This window comes from Neoarius graeffei, chromosome 2 (genome assembly GCF_027579695.1).
Source record: "Neoarius graeffei isolate fNeoGra1 chromosome 2, fNeoGra1.pri, whole genome shotgun sequence".
Classification (NCBI taxonomy): domain Eukaryota; kingdom Metazoa; phylum Chordata; class Actinopteri; order Siluriformes; family Ariidae; genus Neoarius; species Neoarius graeffei.
This window is the reverse complement of record NC_083570.1, coordinates 60,841,891-60,861,009: the sequence shown is the minus strand read 5'-3', so window position 1 is coordinate 60,861,009 and position 19,119 is coordinate 60,841,891. Positions and strand designations below refer to the sequence as shown.

At 41.2% G+C, this 19,119-nt stretch overlaps 1 protein-coding gene across 2 annotated transcripts in view; it reads right to left on the bottom strand.

Annotated features, from left to right (window-relative positions):
* spg11 (SPG11 vesicle trafficking associated, spatacsin) overlaps window positions 1–19,119 on the bottom strand; it is a 92,404-nt gene that overhangs the window by 25,948 nt on the left and 47,337 nt on the right. For both annotated transcript variants that reach the window (XM_060914583.1, XM_060914584.1), the window contains exons 18-27: window positions 17,322–17,467; window positions 16,911–17,075; window positions 9,956–10,022; window positions 9,651–9,816; window positions 9,290–9,498; window positions 9,004–9,112; window positions 8,645–8,804; window positions 6,191–6,463; window positions 4,066–4,266; window positions 3,679–3,786 (exon numbers count right to left, since the gene is read on the bottom strand). In XM_060914583.1, coding sequence (XP_060770566.1) covers window positions 3,679–3,786; window positions 4,066–4,266; window positions 6,191–6,463; window positions 8,645–8,804; window positions 9,004–9,112; window positions 9,290–9,498; window positions 9,651–9,816; window positions 9,956–10,022; window positions 16,911–17,075; window positions 17,322–17,467 — 1,604 coding nt within the window. The remainder of the gene's footprint in view (window positions 1–3,678; window positions 3,787–4,065; window positions 4,267–6,190; window positions 6,464–8,644; window positions 8,805–9,003; window positions 9,113–9,289; window positions 9,499–9,650; window positions 9,817–9,955; window positions 10,023–16,910; window positions 17,076–17,321; window positions 17,468–19,119) is intronic.

The following is a 19,119-nucleotide window of genomic DNA, read 5'->3' as shown; positions in this document are numbered from 1 at the left end:
GATAAATGTTTTTGGAACTGATGGCTTCAAAACTGTATGGCGTTGCAAAGGTGAGGAATACAAAGAAAAATGCATGGTGCCTACAGTGAAACATGGTGGTGGCAGCGTCCTTATGTGGGGCTGCATGAGTGCTGCTGGTGTCGGGGAGCTGCATTTCATTGATGGCATCATGAATTCACAGATGTATTGCTCTATACTGAAAGAGAAGATGCTACCATCACTCCGTGCCCTTGGTCGTTGTACACTTTTCCAACATGACTAAACACACATCTAAGGCCACTGTTGGATTTCTGAAGAAGAACAGGGTGAAAGTGATTCAGTGGCCAAGTATGTCTCCTGATCTGAACCCAGTTGAACACCTATGGGGAATTCTGAAGAGACAAGTTAAGCATCACTCTCCATCCAGCATCCAGTCACTAAAAGAGGTCATTGTTGAAGAACGGAAAAAGATTGATGTTGCAAAACGTTGCCAACTTGTTCATTCCATGCCTAGAAGACTTGGTGCTGTCATTAAAAATCATGGAGGCCATACAAAGTACTAGATGTAGTAGTTTTTGTTGTGGGGTGTACTCATTTTTGCACCACCCTAATTTGAGTAAAACTGAAATGTGCAATCCAAGTTAAATTATTAACCTTACTTTCACGTTATAAGTTAAACAGATGTTATATTAAACTTTTGTCTTGTCAGCATTTTGGAAATAGTTTGTGTTCATTGAGATATTGTTTAAAATGTTACTTTTCAAAAGGGGGTGTACTCATTTATGCTGAGCACTGTATATTTAAAAAACAAACAAACCCTAGATAGAACTTGACGCCAACGGCGTCGATGGGGATGCCTCCGCCCAGTAAACTACATGCCTTAAGTTGTGATTTGGGGATGGACATTTGACCTCACAGTAATCTTGACCTGGTGAAATTACTTGTATTAGCCTTGGAGACATTGTGTTCACAAAGTTTTTGGACAGACATTTGACCTCACAGTGACCTTGACCTTAGACCTTTTGATCTCAAAGTCTAATCAGTTTATCTTTGTCCCCAAATGCACAAATGGTGAAAGTTTGGTGAAATTCCTTTCATTAGCCTTCGAGATATCGCGTTCACAAGGTTGCGGGATGGACGCACGCACAGACAGACAACCCGAAAACATAATGCCTCCTGCACCTTACGGTGGCGGAGGCATTTAAAAAAAAAAAAAAAAAAAAAAAAAAAAACACACAAGAGTGGTGCTTGAAAGTTTGTGAACCCTTTAGAATTTATGTTTCCACATAAATATGGCCTAAAACAATCAGATTTTCACACAAGTCCTAAAAGTAGATAAAGAGAACCCAGTTAAACAAATGAGACAAAATTATTATACTTTGTCATTTATTTATTTATTGAGGAAAATGATCCAATATTACATATCTGTAAGTGGCAAAAGTACATGAACCTTTGCTTTCAGTATCTGGTGTGACCCCCTTGTGCAGCAATAACTTCAACTAAACGTTTCCGGTAACTGTTGATCAGTTCTGCACACCGGCTTGGAGGAATTTTAGCCCATTCCTCTGTACAGAACAGCTTCAACTCTGGGATGTTGGTGGGTTTCCTCACATGAACTGCTCACTTCAGGTCCTTCCACAACATTTTGATTGGATTAAGGTCAGGACTTTGACTTGGCCATTCCAAAACATTCACTTTATTCTTCTTTAACCATACTTTAGTAGAACGACTTGTGTGCTTAGGGTCGTTGTCTTGCTGCATGACCCACCTTCTCTTGAGATTCAGTTCATGGACAGATGTCCTGACATTTTCCTTTAGAATTCCCTGGTATAATTCAGAATTCATTGTTCCATCAATGATGGCAAGCCGTCCTGGCTCAGATGCAGCAAAACAGGCCCAAACCATGATACTACCACCACCATGTTTCACAGATGGGATAAGGTTCTTATGCTGGAATGCAGCATTTTCCTTTCTCCAAACATAACGCTTCTCATTTAAACCAAAAAGTTCTATTTTGGTCTCATCCGTCCACAAAACATTTTTCCAATAGCCTTCTGGCTTGTCCACATGATCTTTAGCAAACTGCGGACGAGCAGCAATGTTCTTTTTGGAGAGCAGTGGCTTTCTCCTTGCAACCCTGCCATGCACACCATTGTTGTTCAGTGTTCTCCTGATGGTGGACTCATGAACATTAGCCAATGTGAGAGAGGCCTTCAGTTGCTTAGAGGTTACCCTGGGGTCCCTCTGTGACCTCGCCGACTATTACACGCCTTGCTCTTGGAGTGATCTTTGTTGGTTGACCACTCCTGGGGAGGGTAACAATGGTCTTGAATTTCCTCCATTTGTACACAGTCTGTCTGACTGTGGATTGGTGGAGTCCAAACTCTTTAGAGATGGTTTTGTAACCTTTTGCAGCCTGATGAGCATCAACAACGCTTTTTCTGAGGTCCTCAGAAATCTCCTTTGTTCGTGCCATGATACACTTCCACAAACATGTGCTGTGAAGATCAGACTTTGATAGATCCCTGTTCTTTAAATAAAACAGGGTGCCCACTCACACCTGATTGTCATCCCACTGATTGAAAACACCTGACTAATTTCACCTTCAAATTAACTGCTCATCCTGGAGGTTCACATACTTTTGCCACTCACAGATATGTAATATTGGATCATTTTCCTCAATAAAAAAAATGACCAAGTAGAATATTTTTGTCTCATTTGTTTAACTGGGTTCTCTTTATCTACTTTTAGGACTTGTGTGAAAATCTGATGTTTTAGGTCATATTTATGCAGAAATATAAAAAATTCTAAAGGGTTCACAAACTTTCAAGTGTGTATATATTATACATGACAGTTAAAGCTGGTGGAAATCTGCAAGCTTGACTCCTGACAATGCCACAGCCAACTGAGGTTGGGAGTCTAAAAGATCAAAACTGATCATGCTTTCTGGGTGGGAGGGCCGAGAAGAGTTTTTATTTTATCCTCGGTTGGTTCAGCAACACGCTCCAGCATTTTGTTTTTCTCTACTCATGGTATATGAGCTGATTGGCTACTCTACTTCTAAGCTATCGGAGCACACAATTGCTCATATTCAGTGAATGTGGAGAGAATATTAGCAGATATACAGGTGACTTCACTGTAGGCAGAAGTAACACCGCTCTAATGCTGTGAAAACGCACAAAAAAAGCAGATCTAAAATGGGAAAGAGTTTTTGTGTGATTGACACTACAAATAGATTTAACAAGAAATCAGAGCCCTTTCTACAGACTGCCGAAAGTGGTCAGAAAGATTTATTCAGAAAAAGCCTGTGTGTCATTAACTTTTTCATTTTTAATAAAAAATATTTTAGATATTTACACCAACCTGGTGGAGTAAAGGTAAAGAATTGTCTGTTAAGAAAATTAAACAAAAAGTGTGTTCCCCCCCCACAATATTTAACTTAAACAATAGGAAAACTGTTGCTTTTTTGCTAATTAATTTTTCATTTGTTTAAAAAAAAAAAAAAAAATTGAATTGTGAACCCAATCACAAATTTGGTGAATTGTTACATGCCTAAAGTGCAGTGTAGTAGGTGCTCATTAGAAAGCTTGGCAAAGAAAAAGATTTACATACCCAGAGGAGAGAGATACGGATTTAACAAAAGTATACAGAAACACAAAAATAAAGAGAGTGACAAAGAAAAAAAAAAAAAAATCTCACATTAAGCAGACATTTCTGAAACTCCAGTAAATTCTCTTTAGCTCCTTGGTAGTTTTTGTAATCATAGCAGAGCTCGTACATCTGCAACATGTGGATCAGGGGAGATTCCTAAATAGAGGAAAACGAAAGAAAGAGAGGTCAGAGAACTGGGCATTATGGAGTAATCCAAACATTAATACGTTTCGAATGATGAATAAAAGTCGTGTTGTGACAGATAATTGATAAAAGGGACCCACTAAAAATATATGCCATCCTCTCCTAATACACCAATTTATTTTAATCAGCAAAAGATTTTGGAGGATTTATGGAGGATAGCAAGACCATATGTCGATGGGAGTGGCTCCTACAAGTCCTTAATTTACTCTCATTAACATAAATGTGCCTAACCCGCTGAAACAGCTGGAAACCACGAATCAGAGGTCTGATCTTGCACTTCTGTAGGAGGAGCTTCCATAGGATTGACAGGTCATGAAGGGTCCATGTGTAGTGGCCAGGACTTTCGTTGATATGAGAGGTAGCTTCTTGGGCAACGTCATCATCGACAGAGGTCAGGATCCATACACACAGGCACTGCAGTAGCTCAGCACCCTGTCAATCAAATTCACATAAGATGCTTTAGTCAGCCTGAAACAATTCAAATAAAACTTTTTTTTTTTTTTTAACATTACTAGAGTGTACATAAGCAAGGAAATCCAGGACAACCACATATACAGTGGTGCTTGAAAGTTTGTGAACCCTTTAGAATTTTCTATATTTCTGCATAAATATGACCTAAAACATCATCGGATTTTCACACAAGTCCTAAAAGTAGAGAAAGAGAACCCAGTTAAACAAATGAGACAAAAATATTATACTTGGTCATTTATTTATTGAAGAAAATGATCCAATATTACATATCTGTGAGTGGCAAAAGTATGTGAACCTTTGCTTTCAGTATCTGGTGTGACCCCCTTGTGCAGCGATAACTGCAACTAAAAACGTGTCCGGTAACTGTTGATCAGTCCTGTACACCGGCTTGGAGGAATTTTAGCCCATTCCTCCGTACAGAACAGCTTCAACTCTGGGATGTTGGTGGGTTTCCTCACATGAACTGCTCACTTCAGGTCCTTCCACAACATTTGGATTGGATTAAGGTCAGGACTTTGACTCGGCCATTCCAAAACATTAACTTTATTCTTCTTTAACTATTCTTTGGTAGAATGACTTGTGTGCTTAGGGCCGTTGTCTTGCTGCATGACCCACCTTCTCTTGAGATTCAGTTCATGGACAGATGTCCTGACATTTTCCTTTAGAATTCGCTGGTATAATTCAGAATTCATTGTTCCATCAATGATGGCAAGCCGTCCTGGCCCAGATGCAGCAAAACAGGCCCAAACCATGATACTACCACCACCATGTTTCACAGATGAGATAAGGTTCTTATGCTGGAATGCAGTGTTTTCCTTTCTCCAAACATAACGCTTCTCATTTAAACCAAAAAGTTCGATTTTGGTCCCATCCGTCCATAAAACATTTGTCCAATAGCCTTCTGGCTTGTCCACATGATCTTTAGCAGACTGTAGATGAACAGCAATGTTCTTTTTGGAGAGCAGTGGCCTTCTCCTTGCAGCCCTGCCATGCGCACCATTGTTGTTCAGTGTTTTCCTGATGGTGGACTCATGAACATTAGCCAATGTGAGAGAGGCCTTCAGTTGCTTAGAAGTTACCCTGGGGTCCTTTGTGACCTCGCCGGCTATTACACGCCTTGCTCTTGGAGTGATCTTTGTTGGTCGCCCACTCCTGGGGAGGGTAACAATGGTCTTGAGTTTCCTCCATTTGTACACAGTCTGTCTGTCTGTGGATTGGTGGAGTCCAAACTCTTTAGAGATGGTTTTGTAACGTTTTCCAGCCTGATGAGCATCAACAACACTTTTTCTGAGGTCCTCAGAAATCTCCTTTGTTCGTGCCATGATACACTTCCACAAACATGTGTTGTGAAGATCAGACTTTGATAGATCCTTGTTCTTTAAATAAAACAGGGTGCTCACTCACCTGATTGTCATCCCATTGATTGAAAACACCTGACTCTAATTTCACCTTCAAATTAACTGCTCATCCTAGAGGTTCACATACTTTTGCCACTCACAGATATGTAATATTGGATCATTTTCCTCAATAAAAAAAAAATGACCAAGTATAATATTTTTGTCTCATTTGTTTAACTGGGTTCTCTTTATCTACTTTTAGGACTTGTGTGAAAATCCGATGATGTTTTAGGTCATATTTATGCAGAAATATAGAAAATTCTAAAGGGTTCACAAACTTTCAAGCACCACTGTATGCACAACCACTGGGCTTTGAGTTGATATACGAAAATAGAGTAACATACATCTCTAGCTACTGTTGGAACCCTATAGTTATTTGAGCAGTGTACTCGCTCTAGAGTTGGGCAACATCTGGGCCACATCAGAATTTCTCCTCAGATTAAATTATTCCATGTTTGCTGTTAGAATTTCTTATGGAATTCCCCTACCTGGTGACAAGCAGCCAGCACTGTAAGTGGTGGACTATGCAGTGCAACAGCTTCACTCAGCAGGTACTGCCAGGGGCTAGGCTGCTCCTGACTATGGAACAGGACCTGAAACAGATCCTTGGGGAATTCCGAACTTTCCCGTTTCGTCAGGGAACATACAGAGTCTCTCTGGACTTCCAGGGGTTGTTGAGAGTGCACTAGCTGAAGGTCCTGGAAGGCCAGGAAGAGGTGAGCCTGCAGACTTGGGCTGAAGCTGGCTGCTAGATGTCTCACCTGTCCAAAAGGAACCATTTTCAGTTAAGCAAAGGTAACATACAAAAAAACAGCATTATAGGTATGCTTTAAAAAATAACACACAAATTTAGCCAATTATGGAATTCGATTAAAAATTCAAGTAGGATACCAGATTTCAGTTCATTCATTCTGGTCAGGGTCACAGTGGATCAGAGGCCTATCCAAGGGACGCTGGGTGTGACACGCAGACACACCTTTGCAGGGCCTCACTCATACCAAGGGCAATGTAGCACAGTCAATTATAATGTGGGAGGAAATCAAAGAACCCAGAGGAAACGCACATGGACATGGAGAACATGTCCAGACTCTTCACACAGACAGTAACACAAGCTCAAGATCTGGAGCTGTGAGGTGGTCATGTTCCCTACTGTGCCACCGTGCTCCACCCCAAACTTGAGTGTTATATTTAATATCAATCAAAGCATGTAGAATGACAAGATAAAATATGATAAAAACATCTGAAAACCAGTTAAAATTCACTGATCTGACCATACTGAAAATTAGGCAGTGCCTAAATTGTAATGAACATGACGAGATCTCTGATACTCTGACAGCCCGATACTCCATTCAAGTCAAATTACACATAAGAGGAAGGATTCGGACTGTTTAATCCCACATGTAGGAATCTGCCAATCAGAGCAAGCCAAGATTAAGCCAAGCACAACAGTAGCTGTATTTCCGAAGCAGACTAAGGGCCCGTTTACACGAGGACGCTGTCGGGTAAAAAACGACTAAATATTTTATCGGAAGTGCCTTTCGTCTACATGGGGACGGCGTTTTCGAGGCTGAAAAACGGAAAAAATTGAAAACGCCTTCCAGAGTGGATAAGTTAAAAACAGCCCCCGTTGCATATCCGTCTAAACTACCCAATACGCGAAACTCTACTCGGATCTGCTCACGTCGGGTACACGTTTACGTCATAGTAAGAGCATGTGTGGCAGCGGGGGCGTGGTCAAGCGCCGGTCTGTGACAGGAGGGTGGAGTCAAGGAAGGTAAGTGGCAGAATCACTACACCTGATGTCAATTAACCTGTTTGTGTGTGTCTTCCCAGTGACCGCGCCCTATTTAAAGAGGGAGAGCAGAGACGCTCATCCCCAAGTTAGACGCCGGTTGCGTGTGTCTCTGTTGGTTTAAAAATATTGTTAGACTGAAAAATGTGGCAATAAAGCCTATTTGTAAACCTGATCTCTGTCCTGCCGTCCTCTGTGCTCCACCCACTCATATAGAACGGCTACGGCATGTCTGATTACATCGATCCAACGGACCTTCAAGCTGCTCTGGCAACCTCACGAGTAGCCATAGCAGTCAAAGTTTTCGCGGCGCAGATGTGCAGACCAGACAAGACGGAAGACGTTGCGCATGCGTGCAGACATAGCGGAGGTCTTTCACAGCATCACTAAGCCGCCTGGCATGCACATCCAATTGAATTCCACACATTTATGCGTCACCGTATAGACGCAGATTTCCTCCTTGAAAACGGTCGTGTAGACGCGGAAAAAAGTGAGAACGAAAACGGACTTTTGCGTTTTTGTTTCAGACCGTCCCCGTGTAAAGTGGGCCTAAGGACTGTAGGACATCCATCACCAAAAAGAGTCCACAGAAGAGGCAGTAGCATCAAAGACAACACCTCCACCCCCCAACAGAGTCATTTCACACTCATGCCCTCTGGCAGGATGTATAGAAGTGTGAAATGTAGGACCTCTAGACAGAGATAGTTTCTATCCTCATGACATCAGACTGATCAACATTTCTGACCACCCTGACCCACACCAAGTACAAGTCACACTGTACATAGAACTTGCACAGATTTGCACACTGAACAATCCTGCACTGTACATAAAATTTGCACAGTAAACTGCACATTAGACTGTACACATTTACGTCGGATCATATATTGCACATTAGAATTATTGTACTCCTGGCATTCAAAGTTGGAAGCAAAAGAAGAAATTTCATTGTATAAGGAAACTTGTTTTATTTGTCCATATGACAAATGCTTTGACTTGATTAACAGCTAAGCCTTTGTTTGCTACTAATCACAGTGATGAGAAGATTATCAGAGTTGGCTTTAACATCAACAGAAAAACTGCAAATTGAGGTTTCCTGGGATGCAAGAGATTATTTTGCACAGGCTTATAATTTGAAATAATTGTGTGGCACCTGTTGTAGAGGGTAGTGGTGGAGCTGTACGAACAGCAGGAAGTTTAGCCATTGGCCATCGCTGGCACAGTCTTGCAGGTACCGCGTGCTCAGGGGCAGATCATGTAGGTGACAAAACTGAACAGGGAGAGCCCACTCCTGTCCTGCCTCATATGAAGATCTGAAACATGATTAAAGAACAACTTGACTCATTTGAGTTTTAGCTAAAAATAGTCCTGCTAATAATGCAGGACTCGAACATCTATTCATTCAAAATTTCTCTGCACAACACAATGTTTTTATAATACAAATATTACACCGTCAATGCAACCTCAGTGGCGTTTAGGATTAAATAAAGATGTTTGAGAAGACTTCTGAACCTGCTGATGCCTCGGCTTTCCACACCGTCCCTCACTGCCCCCTCCACATGCAACAGTAATTCCTCTAGAGTCTGTCTCTCAGCTTCCACCATCTTATTTACCTTGTCCACTGAGACCAAGAAAAAAGACAGAGCAATGCTTGAGTACATTTAAAGCTATAAAACTATGCACTCATACAAAAATAAATAAATAAAATATGAACATACACCCCCCCCCCCCCCCAACAAAATCCATATAATCATTCACAAAATATTTCTATATGATGAGTAAGACTTCTGTGCCTTACCCAGAGATTGTTTAAGTGAGATCATACTGCTCTCCTCACAGTTCTGACTCCAGAGCTTGAGGATAAGATTGAGAGCCTTAAGGTCCACCCTTAATTTCAGACTGCATACACCCAACAACTCAAAGAAACACACACACGCTGCAGCTATAGATGGAGAGCTGAAATTCAGGAGGCCCAGAGAGTACGTCTGCTCCACAGCACGACTAATCCTGAATGTTAAAAAGGAATGAAGCAACACACACACACACACACACTTGCAGGGATGAATTACATTGGGGATACAAGATCATTCATTAGCTTGTAAATAATAAAAGTAGTGCATAAAACAAAGCAAGTTAACACATCATAAAAAAATCCTCACTGTAGCTTGACACTGCTGGAATCGGCCAGATGCTGAATAATGAAAATTCCGTATGCAAAGGAAGGTCTGCCGTGTTGGAGATAGTATAAAAAGTCCAGGTTCTCAATGAGTGCATACTTATTAACCAGGTGAGGGCTGGAGAAATGAGGAAGCTCTGCTGATGTTTCTATGGACAGATTGAGCATCAGAGTTTAAAAACTTGATTTTTTTTTTTTTTTTAACAAAAACATGCCAAGTTGCCCAAAAAAAAATGGCTTTGAAATTTGCAAGAACAAAATTTCTTAAGGAGTGTCTGAAATGCCCACCCGCAGTGCCTAGTGTGTTAGCAAACTGCCACCCAAACAGTCTGAAGGGATCCAATGAATGCAGTGACTGTGGGGGGGAAAGAAAAAAAAAATATTATGAAACACTAAGGAAAAAGTTCAATCTGCATCTACAACCCCTGGCAAAACATATGGAATCACCAGTCTTAGATGAGCACTCATTCACACGTTTTATTCTGTAGAACAAACTCAGATCACAAACATGATACAATAATAAAGGTCATTCCAAAGTGCACCTTCTTGGCCTTCAGAAACACTAAAAGAAATGAAAAAAAAAAAAAAAAAAGCATTGTGGAAGTCAGTAAATGTTACTTTTATAGACCAAGCACAGGGAAAAAATATGGAAATCACTCAATTCTGAGGAAAAAAATATGGAATCATGAAAAACAGACAAACAAAAGAACATTCAAAACACATCACTAGTACTTAGTTGCACCACCTCTGGCTTTTATAACGGCTTGCACTTGATGAGTGACAAACAGTATTCTTCATCCATCTGGTGCCAACTCTCTTTGATTGAAGTTGCCAGATCAGCTTTGTAGGCCGGAGCCTTGTCGTGGACCATTTTTTTCAATTTCCACCACAAGTTTTCTATTGGGTGGAGATCTGGACTATTTGCAGGCCATGACATTGACTGGATGTGTCTTTCACCAAGGAATGCTTTCACAGTTTTTGCTCTATGGCACGATGCATTGTCATCTTGGAAAATTATTTCATCATCCCCAAACATCTTTTCAATTGAAGGGATAAGAAAACTGTCCAAAATGTCAATGTAAACCTGTGCATTTATTGAAGAAGTAACCACAACCATCTCCCCAGTGCCTTTGCCTGACATGCAGCCCCATATCATCAAGGATTGTGGAAATTTGGGTGTTTTCTTCAGGCAGTCCTCTTCATAAATCTCACTGGAACGGCACCAAACAAAAGTTCCAGCATCATCACCTTGTCCAATGCAGATTCGTGATTCATCACTGAAGATAACTTTCATCCAGTCATCCACAGTCCATGATTGCTTCTCCTTAGCCCATTGTAGTCTTGTTCTTTTCTGTTTAGGTGTCAATGATGGTTTTCGTTTAGCTTTCCTATATGAAAATCCCATTTCCTTTAGGCGATTTCTCACGGTTCGGTCACATACTTGTACATTGACTCCAGCTTCCTCCCATTTATGCTTCGTTTGTTTTGTTGTACTTTTTCGGTTTTCAAGACATATGACCTTAAGTTTTTTGTCTTGACGCTTTGATGTCTTCCTTGGTCTACCAGTACGCTTGGCTTTAAAAACCTTCCCATGCTGTTTGTACTTGGTCCATATCTTAGATACAGCTGACTGTGAACAGCCCACATCTTTGGCAACCATGCGTGAAGAGTTACCTTCTGTAAGAAGTTTGACAATCCTCTCTTTTGTTTCAAGAGACATCTCTCTTGCTGGAGCCATGATTCTTACCAATCCACTTGGTCCAGCAGCCCTCCAAGGTGTGAGAACTGCGCTGTTTCTAACTGCAGACTAACGAGCAGATCTAATCTGAGGCAGGTGTCAATTTAGGGAAAGGAAATTGACTGGGTGAGTCCTTATTTTCTACCTGAAAATTGAGTGATTCCATATTTTTTTCCTCAGAATTGAGCGATTCCATATTTTTTTCCCTGTACTTGGTCTATAAAAGTAACATTTGCTGACTATCACAATGTATTTTCTTCGTTTTAGTGTTTCTGAAGGCCAAGAAGCTGCACTTTGGAATGACTTTATTATTGTATCATGTTTGTGATCTCAGTTTGTTCTACAGAATAAAACGTCTGAATGAGTGCTCATCCAAGACTGGTGATTCCATACTTTTTGCCAGGGGTTGTAGTATGGTTTCTTCAGTTAAAGGTAGACTGCCTTTCAGATTTTTTCAAGTCAAAAAAAAGAATTTTCCTTGACACCCAAATTACTTTTGTTTAGTGGATTGAAAGCTACTGAATTTGAAATCGCAGACTTCGAATTTTTAGTTTTTTTTTTTTTTAAATAAAACAATGAATTTAGGGCCACTTGGCCCTAAATTCTCTGCTCTTTTTTCCTGCTTCACCATAACCCAATTCAAGATACTACATCATGCATCACGTGGTGGGTTTTCCCCGTTTGTGCAAGGTATTGTGGGATACAAATTTGAAACAGGAGAAGAAAAAAAAAAATGAGAGAGTGTATGAATGAAACGTGAAAGACCAACTACAGTAAGAGAAAGCAAGAAGAAAAAGACTATGTTGCAAAGGAAAGGAAAACGCAGGACCAAACTAATAAATATCGTTAGTCAGCGAGCACCTCGGAGTGATCAGCTGTTCGTTTAGCGACAAAATAATGTAATGGTCAGTGCCCGGTCGAGGTAAACCTGCACATGCGTACACAAACTTCCTCTGCTTGACCGCACGAAGCGAGCGATTTCATGCATGTTATTTGCTCGGAAATCCTCTCAAATTAAATAACTTCCCAGCCACAGAATGGCCTGATATTTTGTGAGATATTACAGAAATAAATACATCACCATGACCACATTTCAGAGGGAACTAAAGTTCACTGATGTTATGAAATCGAAAGGCCGTCTTGCTTTAACAACAAAAAAACCTTCATCTAAACTGTGTGTCAGCATGGAAAAACCCTTCAAATGGCCTAATTTTTACATTTTCTACTTTGTTGAGTTCTGAAAAAGGTTTTCCTGAAGGAAATTTCACTGATGTTATGAAATTGAAAGGCCATCTTGCTTTAAGCAGTGACAAAAAAAAGTTTAGAATCACTGACTTATAACTGGTCCATCAAAAATGCATTAGCGTTTAGCAAACTAAATTCTTATACACATCAGAATGATTGTATATACAATTATAATTGCATGCGTGTGCGCACACACAAAACCTGGATTACAGAAAAGTTGGCATGCTAGGTAAAATGTAAATAGAACACAATGAATTGCAAATCCGGACGGTACGATGGTGTAGTGGTTAGCGCTGTCGCCTCACAGCAAGAAGGTTCTGGGTTCGAGCCCAGCAGCCAACAAGGGCCTTTCTGTGTGGAGTTTGCATGTTCTCCCCGTGTCTGCGTGGATTTCCTCCGGGTGCTCCGGTTTCCCCCACAGTCCAAAGACATGCAGGTTAGGTTAACTGGTGGCACTAAATTGAGCGTAGGTGTGAATGGGAGTGTGAATGGTTGTCTGTGTGTAAGCCCTGTGATGACCTGGGGACTTGTCCAGGGTGTACCCCGCCTTTCGCCCATAGTCAGCTGGGATAGGCTCCAGCTTGCCTGCGACCCTGTACAGGATAAGCAGCTACAGATGGATGGATTTGCAAATCCTTTTTGACCTATAAATCAAATTAATTGCAGCAGATCCTTCAAGTCCTTCAAGTTGTGAGGTGGGGCCTTCACTTGTTTTTCCAGCACATGCTACAGATTCTCAATCTGATTTAGATCTGGGGAACTATGAGGCCAAGTCAACACCTTGAACTCAGTCATGGTCTTCAAAACATTCCTGAACAATTTTGCAGTTTGGCAGGCCACATTATCCTACTGAAAGAGGCCACTGCCATTAGGGAATACAGTTGCCATGAAGGGGTCGACTTGGTCTGTAACAACATTTAAGAAGGTGGTACATGTCAAAGTAACATCCAGATGAATGCCAGGACCCAAGGTTTATTGGCAGAACATTGCCCAGAACATCATACTGCCTCGGTCTGCTTGCCTTCTTTCCATAGTCCATCTTGGTACCATCTTTTCCCCAGGTAAGTGACACACAAGCACCTGGCTGTTTACATGATGTAAAAGAAAACATGATTCATCACACCAGGCCACCTTCTTCCATTGCTCCATGGTTCAGTTCGGCTGGACCATTGTTGGCACTTTCAGTGGTGGATGGAGATCAACATGGACACTCTGACCAGTATGCGGCTATGCAGCTCCACACGCAGCAAGCTGTGATGTATTATGTGTTCTGACACCTTTCGGTCACATCCAGCATTAACTTTTTCAGTAGTTTGTGCTACAGTAGCTCTTCTGTGGGATTGGACCATATGGGCTAGCCTTCGTGCCCCATGTGAATTCAACAAGCCTTCGACACCCATGATCCTGCCACCGGTTTACTGGATGTCCTTCCTTGGATCACTTTTGGTAGGTACTAACCACTGCATGCTAGGAACACCCCACACTGTTTTGGAGATGCTCTGACCCAGTCATCAAGCAATCACAATTTGGCCCTTGTCAAAAGTTAAGATCCTTGTGCTTGCCCATTTTTCCTGCTTCCAAAACATCAACTTCGAGAACTGACTGTTTTCTTGCTGACTAATATATCCCTTGACAGGTTAACAATCTCAATGTAATGAGATTACGTTATTCATTCGGGTGCATCAGTTGCCCTCACTTTCATAAAATCTGATGCATTTTTGTCTGGGTGTTCCTTTTCACCAATAAAGACATCCTGTAAATTTTTTGACCATATTCAAAAGTCTAATGGTGGCACCATGAGGTTCTTTTTTTTGCCAAAAAACGCTCATTTTATGTTTTCGCGTAAGGTTTGAATCACGATGTTGGACTCCATTTATTGATTTCTTGTGACCCAGAGATTATGTTAAGAACCTTTGCAAGGGATTGAGAAGCATTAATGTGATTCAGAATACATTTGTATTGTTTAAAAGTAGTTGAACAATGATTCAATGAACAGCTAAAACTCAAACTGTGCTTGATAATATATTTAGAATATGTACTAAAAATGTGTATCTAAGATATTTGGTATACTCTATAAGGTGCCATAATGTTTCATGAAAAGTGATTGAAATTTTGTCATAAAAGTCATAAAATAGCAGCTTTTTCCATAACTTTGACCTCCTGGTGCCACCATTAAACTTTAGAATTTTGTCAAAATATTTCACCCAGTGTGTTTTCTTACCAAAAGGAACATAAAAACAAAAATGCATCATGATCGGAGGAACTTTTCATTTTTAGGGGGCAACTGATGCACCCTATTATTCATTTCACCATCCAGTGGTTTTAATGTTCTGGCTGACTGAAGTATATACAAATATAAAAATGGTACACACACACACGTCAATGAACACAACACACTGGCTTGGACTGGCATTTAAAATAATTAGCTAGCTAAGAAATATTAATTAATATTAGACTCCTGTTTTATGAATATTAATGACTAGTGGGCAATGCCAGGGAAAAGTCAGAGAGCCAAAATAAAAGCACTCTACAAAAGTAAATTAAAAATATAAAAACACTGATACGAAGATGATTAAAAAAAAAAAGAGCTGTGATAGCTTCTCCTCTTATATCCACACTAACTGTACACAAAGTGTGTAGTCCTATTTTTTGATTGCTTTCTCTCAGTGTTCACCCAGACTTTAGAGTTATATTTAGGTTTCCTTTTTATATTACATGTTGTACAAACTTGCCAGAATTGATCAACAGAAGAAAGCTACTTACAGATTTATTTTTAAGAAGGTGTAACCATAATTTGCTAGACTAACACATATTGCTATCCGTTACCGCTTATCCTGTGAAGGGTTGCGGGCAAGCTGGAGCTGACTACGGCCGAAAGGCGGGGTACACCCTGGACAAGTCGCCAGGTCATCACAGGGCTGACACAGACGCCCATTCACACTCACATTCACACCTACGGTCAATTTAGAGTCACCAGTTAACCTAACCTGCATGTCTTTGGACTGTGGGGGAAACCGGAGCACCCGGAGGAAACCCACGCGGACACAGGGAGAACATGCAAACTCCGCACAGAAAGGCCCTCGCCGGCTACTGGGTTCGAACCCAGAACCAACCACTACACCACCGTGCCGCTCCACATATTGCTAATTATGACAATTTTGAAATGAATGCGCCTGTGCAGATATGGGTAGAGCGGCTTAACAGGGTGTAATGAATTCAAAATTTTGCCATTTATTAGTCTCCGATTCCTGTGCTTAAGTTTCTTTCACTAGCCCACTCCCTTCGTTGCTCTACTGAACTGAATTTAGAAAATTTGCATTTTTGCAGGTTGCATGTATGTCAGTATCAACAAATTAAAAAAAATAAAAATAAAACCACAACATTCAAAATCTTCAACAGTCTCAAAGCAAATTAAAAAAAAAAAAATGAATTAAAAAAAAACAAAAAAAAACCAAAAAAAAAAAACAGCATGACGCTCTACCTCACCAACATCTTATGGACTAACTTATTATCCTAACACTAATACAAACAGAATGACAAGGCAATCTTAATGAGAAATCAGACAGCAGGGTTTCAGAAAGTCCACTTTATGCATTTTCTCTCTTTCATGGCAGCAAAAGTGGAGTCCAAACTCAACTTACTACAAGTTAAAAACCGAGACGTTCATTATCTAGAGAGGCTGTCTGGTTCATTAGCCGTTATTACTCGGCTGAGGGTGAAGCTTCCAAAACAGTAAGAAGTCTGCGAGAGTCCAACAAACCTTAACGCAGAACTGCTAATTATAAGTGAATGTGATGTGTTAGATGAAAGTTAGTCGTCAGACACCTAATGAAAGCGAACCCTGAAAGCTAATCGTCTCCAACATGAGACTTCCAATTACTCTAAAACATGCTGTACCTTGCGAGATGCTTTAAGAACCTCCGTGAACAGGCGGTTCAGGTTTGTCGGAGTTTGCTGTGATCCGGTTGCCAGTTAATTTGAGCCACACTGACAAAGTGATTAGTAGACCTTCTCCACACAAATGCTAATTGACAACAGCCATTAATTTAGAACTCCCAGGGTAAGGGATTTTCTTCCTAATTAAATGGAAGAAACTTTACTTACTTCAACTACTTTAGAAGTTGGCAACGTGTTGGGTCATTTGAGGTTAAACTTATCTGCGGCATGTTCTTCTGTGCTGTAATTCGACGGTTATTTCTGCTGAGCATGTCTTGTCTGAAATAAAGTACTAATAAATGGGATAATATATACTGTATGTACCTGCATGAGGTGGTATAATGATACGTCACAAACTGAAGTGATTCTTGGGCCAGTCTGGGGAAAAAGAGCAGCCTTGAGTTTGGGGTATGCACTCAAAGCCATCCTCAGGAGCTGTGGGTCCACTCTAGACAGGATGTCCTGACCTTTATTGCCTTCGGTCACTACCTACATACAGACATAAGAAGAAAAACATTCATCCAGAACTTCTGAATGGTTTCCTTATGTTCCTTCTTTAGGCTGATGGTTCCTTATGGAAGTTTTAAGACAGATTAACAGGTTTAAAAAAAAACAAAAAAACAAAACACACCTAATTAGCACAAGTCATATACGAAGGTGTGAGGTTAATTCAATTCCAATTTCCAATGACTTGTGTTAAATGGTAAGGAGTGGAAGATACTAAAGTGCTCCTACCTGATCAATGCCTCCAGGTGCAAACATGATAGTGGAGAGAGCAAGAAGGCTATGCCCTTCCAGTAGCATGCTGCTAACACTAGCCTGACTGCCTGGTAACAGCACCTGTGCACTTGTCAAACTTGCCTCAAACACTCGCTCTGGATCTGAGGGGGAAAAAAAAAAATAATAATAATAATTTAGCAAATTTAATATCAAAGTCCTTCCCATGCACAAGGCACATCGGGCGGTGCTGATCTCAAGTCAAGTCATTTGTATAGTGCTTTTAACAATAAAAATTGTCGCAAAGCAGCTTTACAGAATTTGAACGACTTAAAACATGAGCTAATTTTGTCCCTAATCTATCCCCAATGAGCAAGCCTGTGGCAACGGTGGCAAGGAAAAACTCCCTCAGACGACATGAGGAAGAAACCTCGAGAGGAACCAGACTCAAAAGGGAACCCATCCTCATTTGGGCAACAACAGACAGCCTGACTATAATATTAACAGTTTTAACACGACAGTTTCATTGATGTTGTAACTCTTCATTGATGGAAACTTGAGTGCAAAACTGTTCATGACAACTGCAGTCCTAAAAAGTTAGCAAGTCAACTGTAGTCCTCAGTCCTGATCTCCGTTTCAGTAGGCCTTAGCCTCTTGCAGGGTTACAGTGGGGGTTAGTCCTCTGGCAACCGTGAGAGTTTGACTCCCTACTCACGATCTGTATTGTGGTGTGCCTTGCCAGATGCCAGTAAGTACCATTTTTTATGACGGTCTTTGGCATGACCCGACCACAAGAACTCATGATCTTCCGGCTGAGAGGTGGACACACTAACCATTAGGCCAGCTCACGGTTAAACTTAAAGGGGAACTGAAGGCAAATTTTTTTTAAATCATCAAAATTCTATTTCTCATTTTATTAAACATCGGAATGCATTTTTGATCACTATTTTGTCACTGCTATAGCAAGTTATGAGTGTTTGAAATATGCTCTGGAATACATCAGTCCACATGTCAAAGCGATGGCCGTAAACGAGATTCGTTGAGACCTGTGCGAGACATCGTAGGACGGAAGTAAAACGTACAGCGGAAATCAAATGCCGCTTTTCCACTACAAACGCGGCTGAGTCGGGCTGAGCCATGCCGTGCTGAGTTGGGCTGTTGGAGTTGCATTTCGGGCTACAACCGCGCTGAACCGTGCTGGCTGGAAGTGGGTGGACACATTGGGTGGAGTTAGCGAAAGTGGGTGGACGTCAGGTGATGTCGTTAAGCAGCGTAAACAGTGACATCAGTGAGCTTTTAAGCGGTAGTCTCACGACCCGAATAGTAAACAATAAACATGGAGTCGTTAGTGTTGCTGGTCTTGGTGCTGTGGCTTGTTGTCACCGACAACGCCAACAGATACTGGCAAGAGCGTATAGATGAGGCGAGGCGCATAAGGCTTAAGAAATTCTCGTAATTATTCTTCTTCCGGGTTTACAGATCCCAGCGTGCTCGCGGGGCGTGTGTGGGCATGTGAGGACACTCCTCCTCACCAATCAGTGCACAGGGGAGTGTCTGCTCACGCCCCCAGCCTCACTCGGCTCGTTTTGGCTCGCTTCAGCCCCACTCCAAAACGGTGCGAGTTTTAGGGGCTAAGCAGGGCTGAAGCGAGCTGAGTCGTGCTGTTCTTTGGTAGTCGAAACGTGAGCCGTGTCGGGCTGAAGTGAGCTGAAAAAGGGTAGTGGAAAAGGGCCAAAAGTGACCGACATCTGCCAACATTGTTAAAAGACACGTGCGCCCTCTTTTGAATGCTGACGTAATCAAGCCGGAAGTTTTC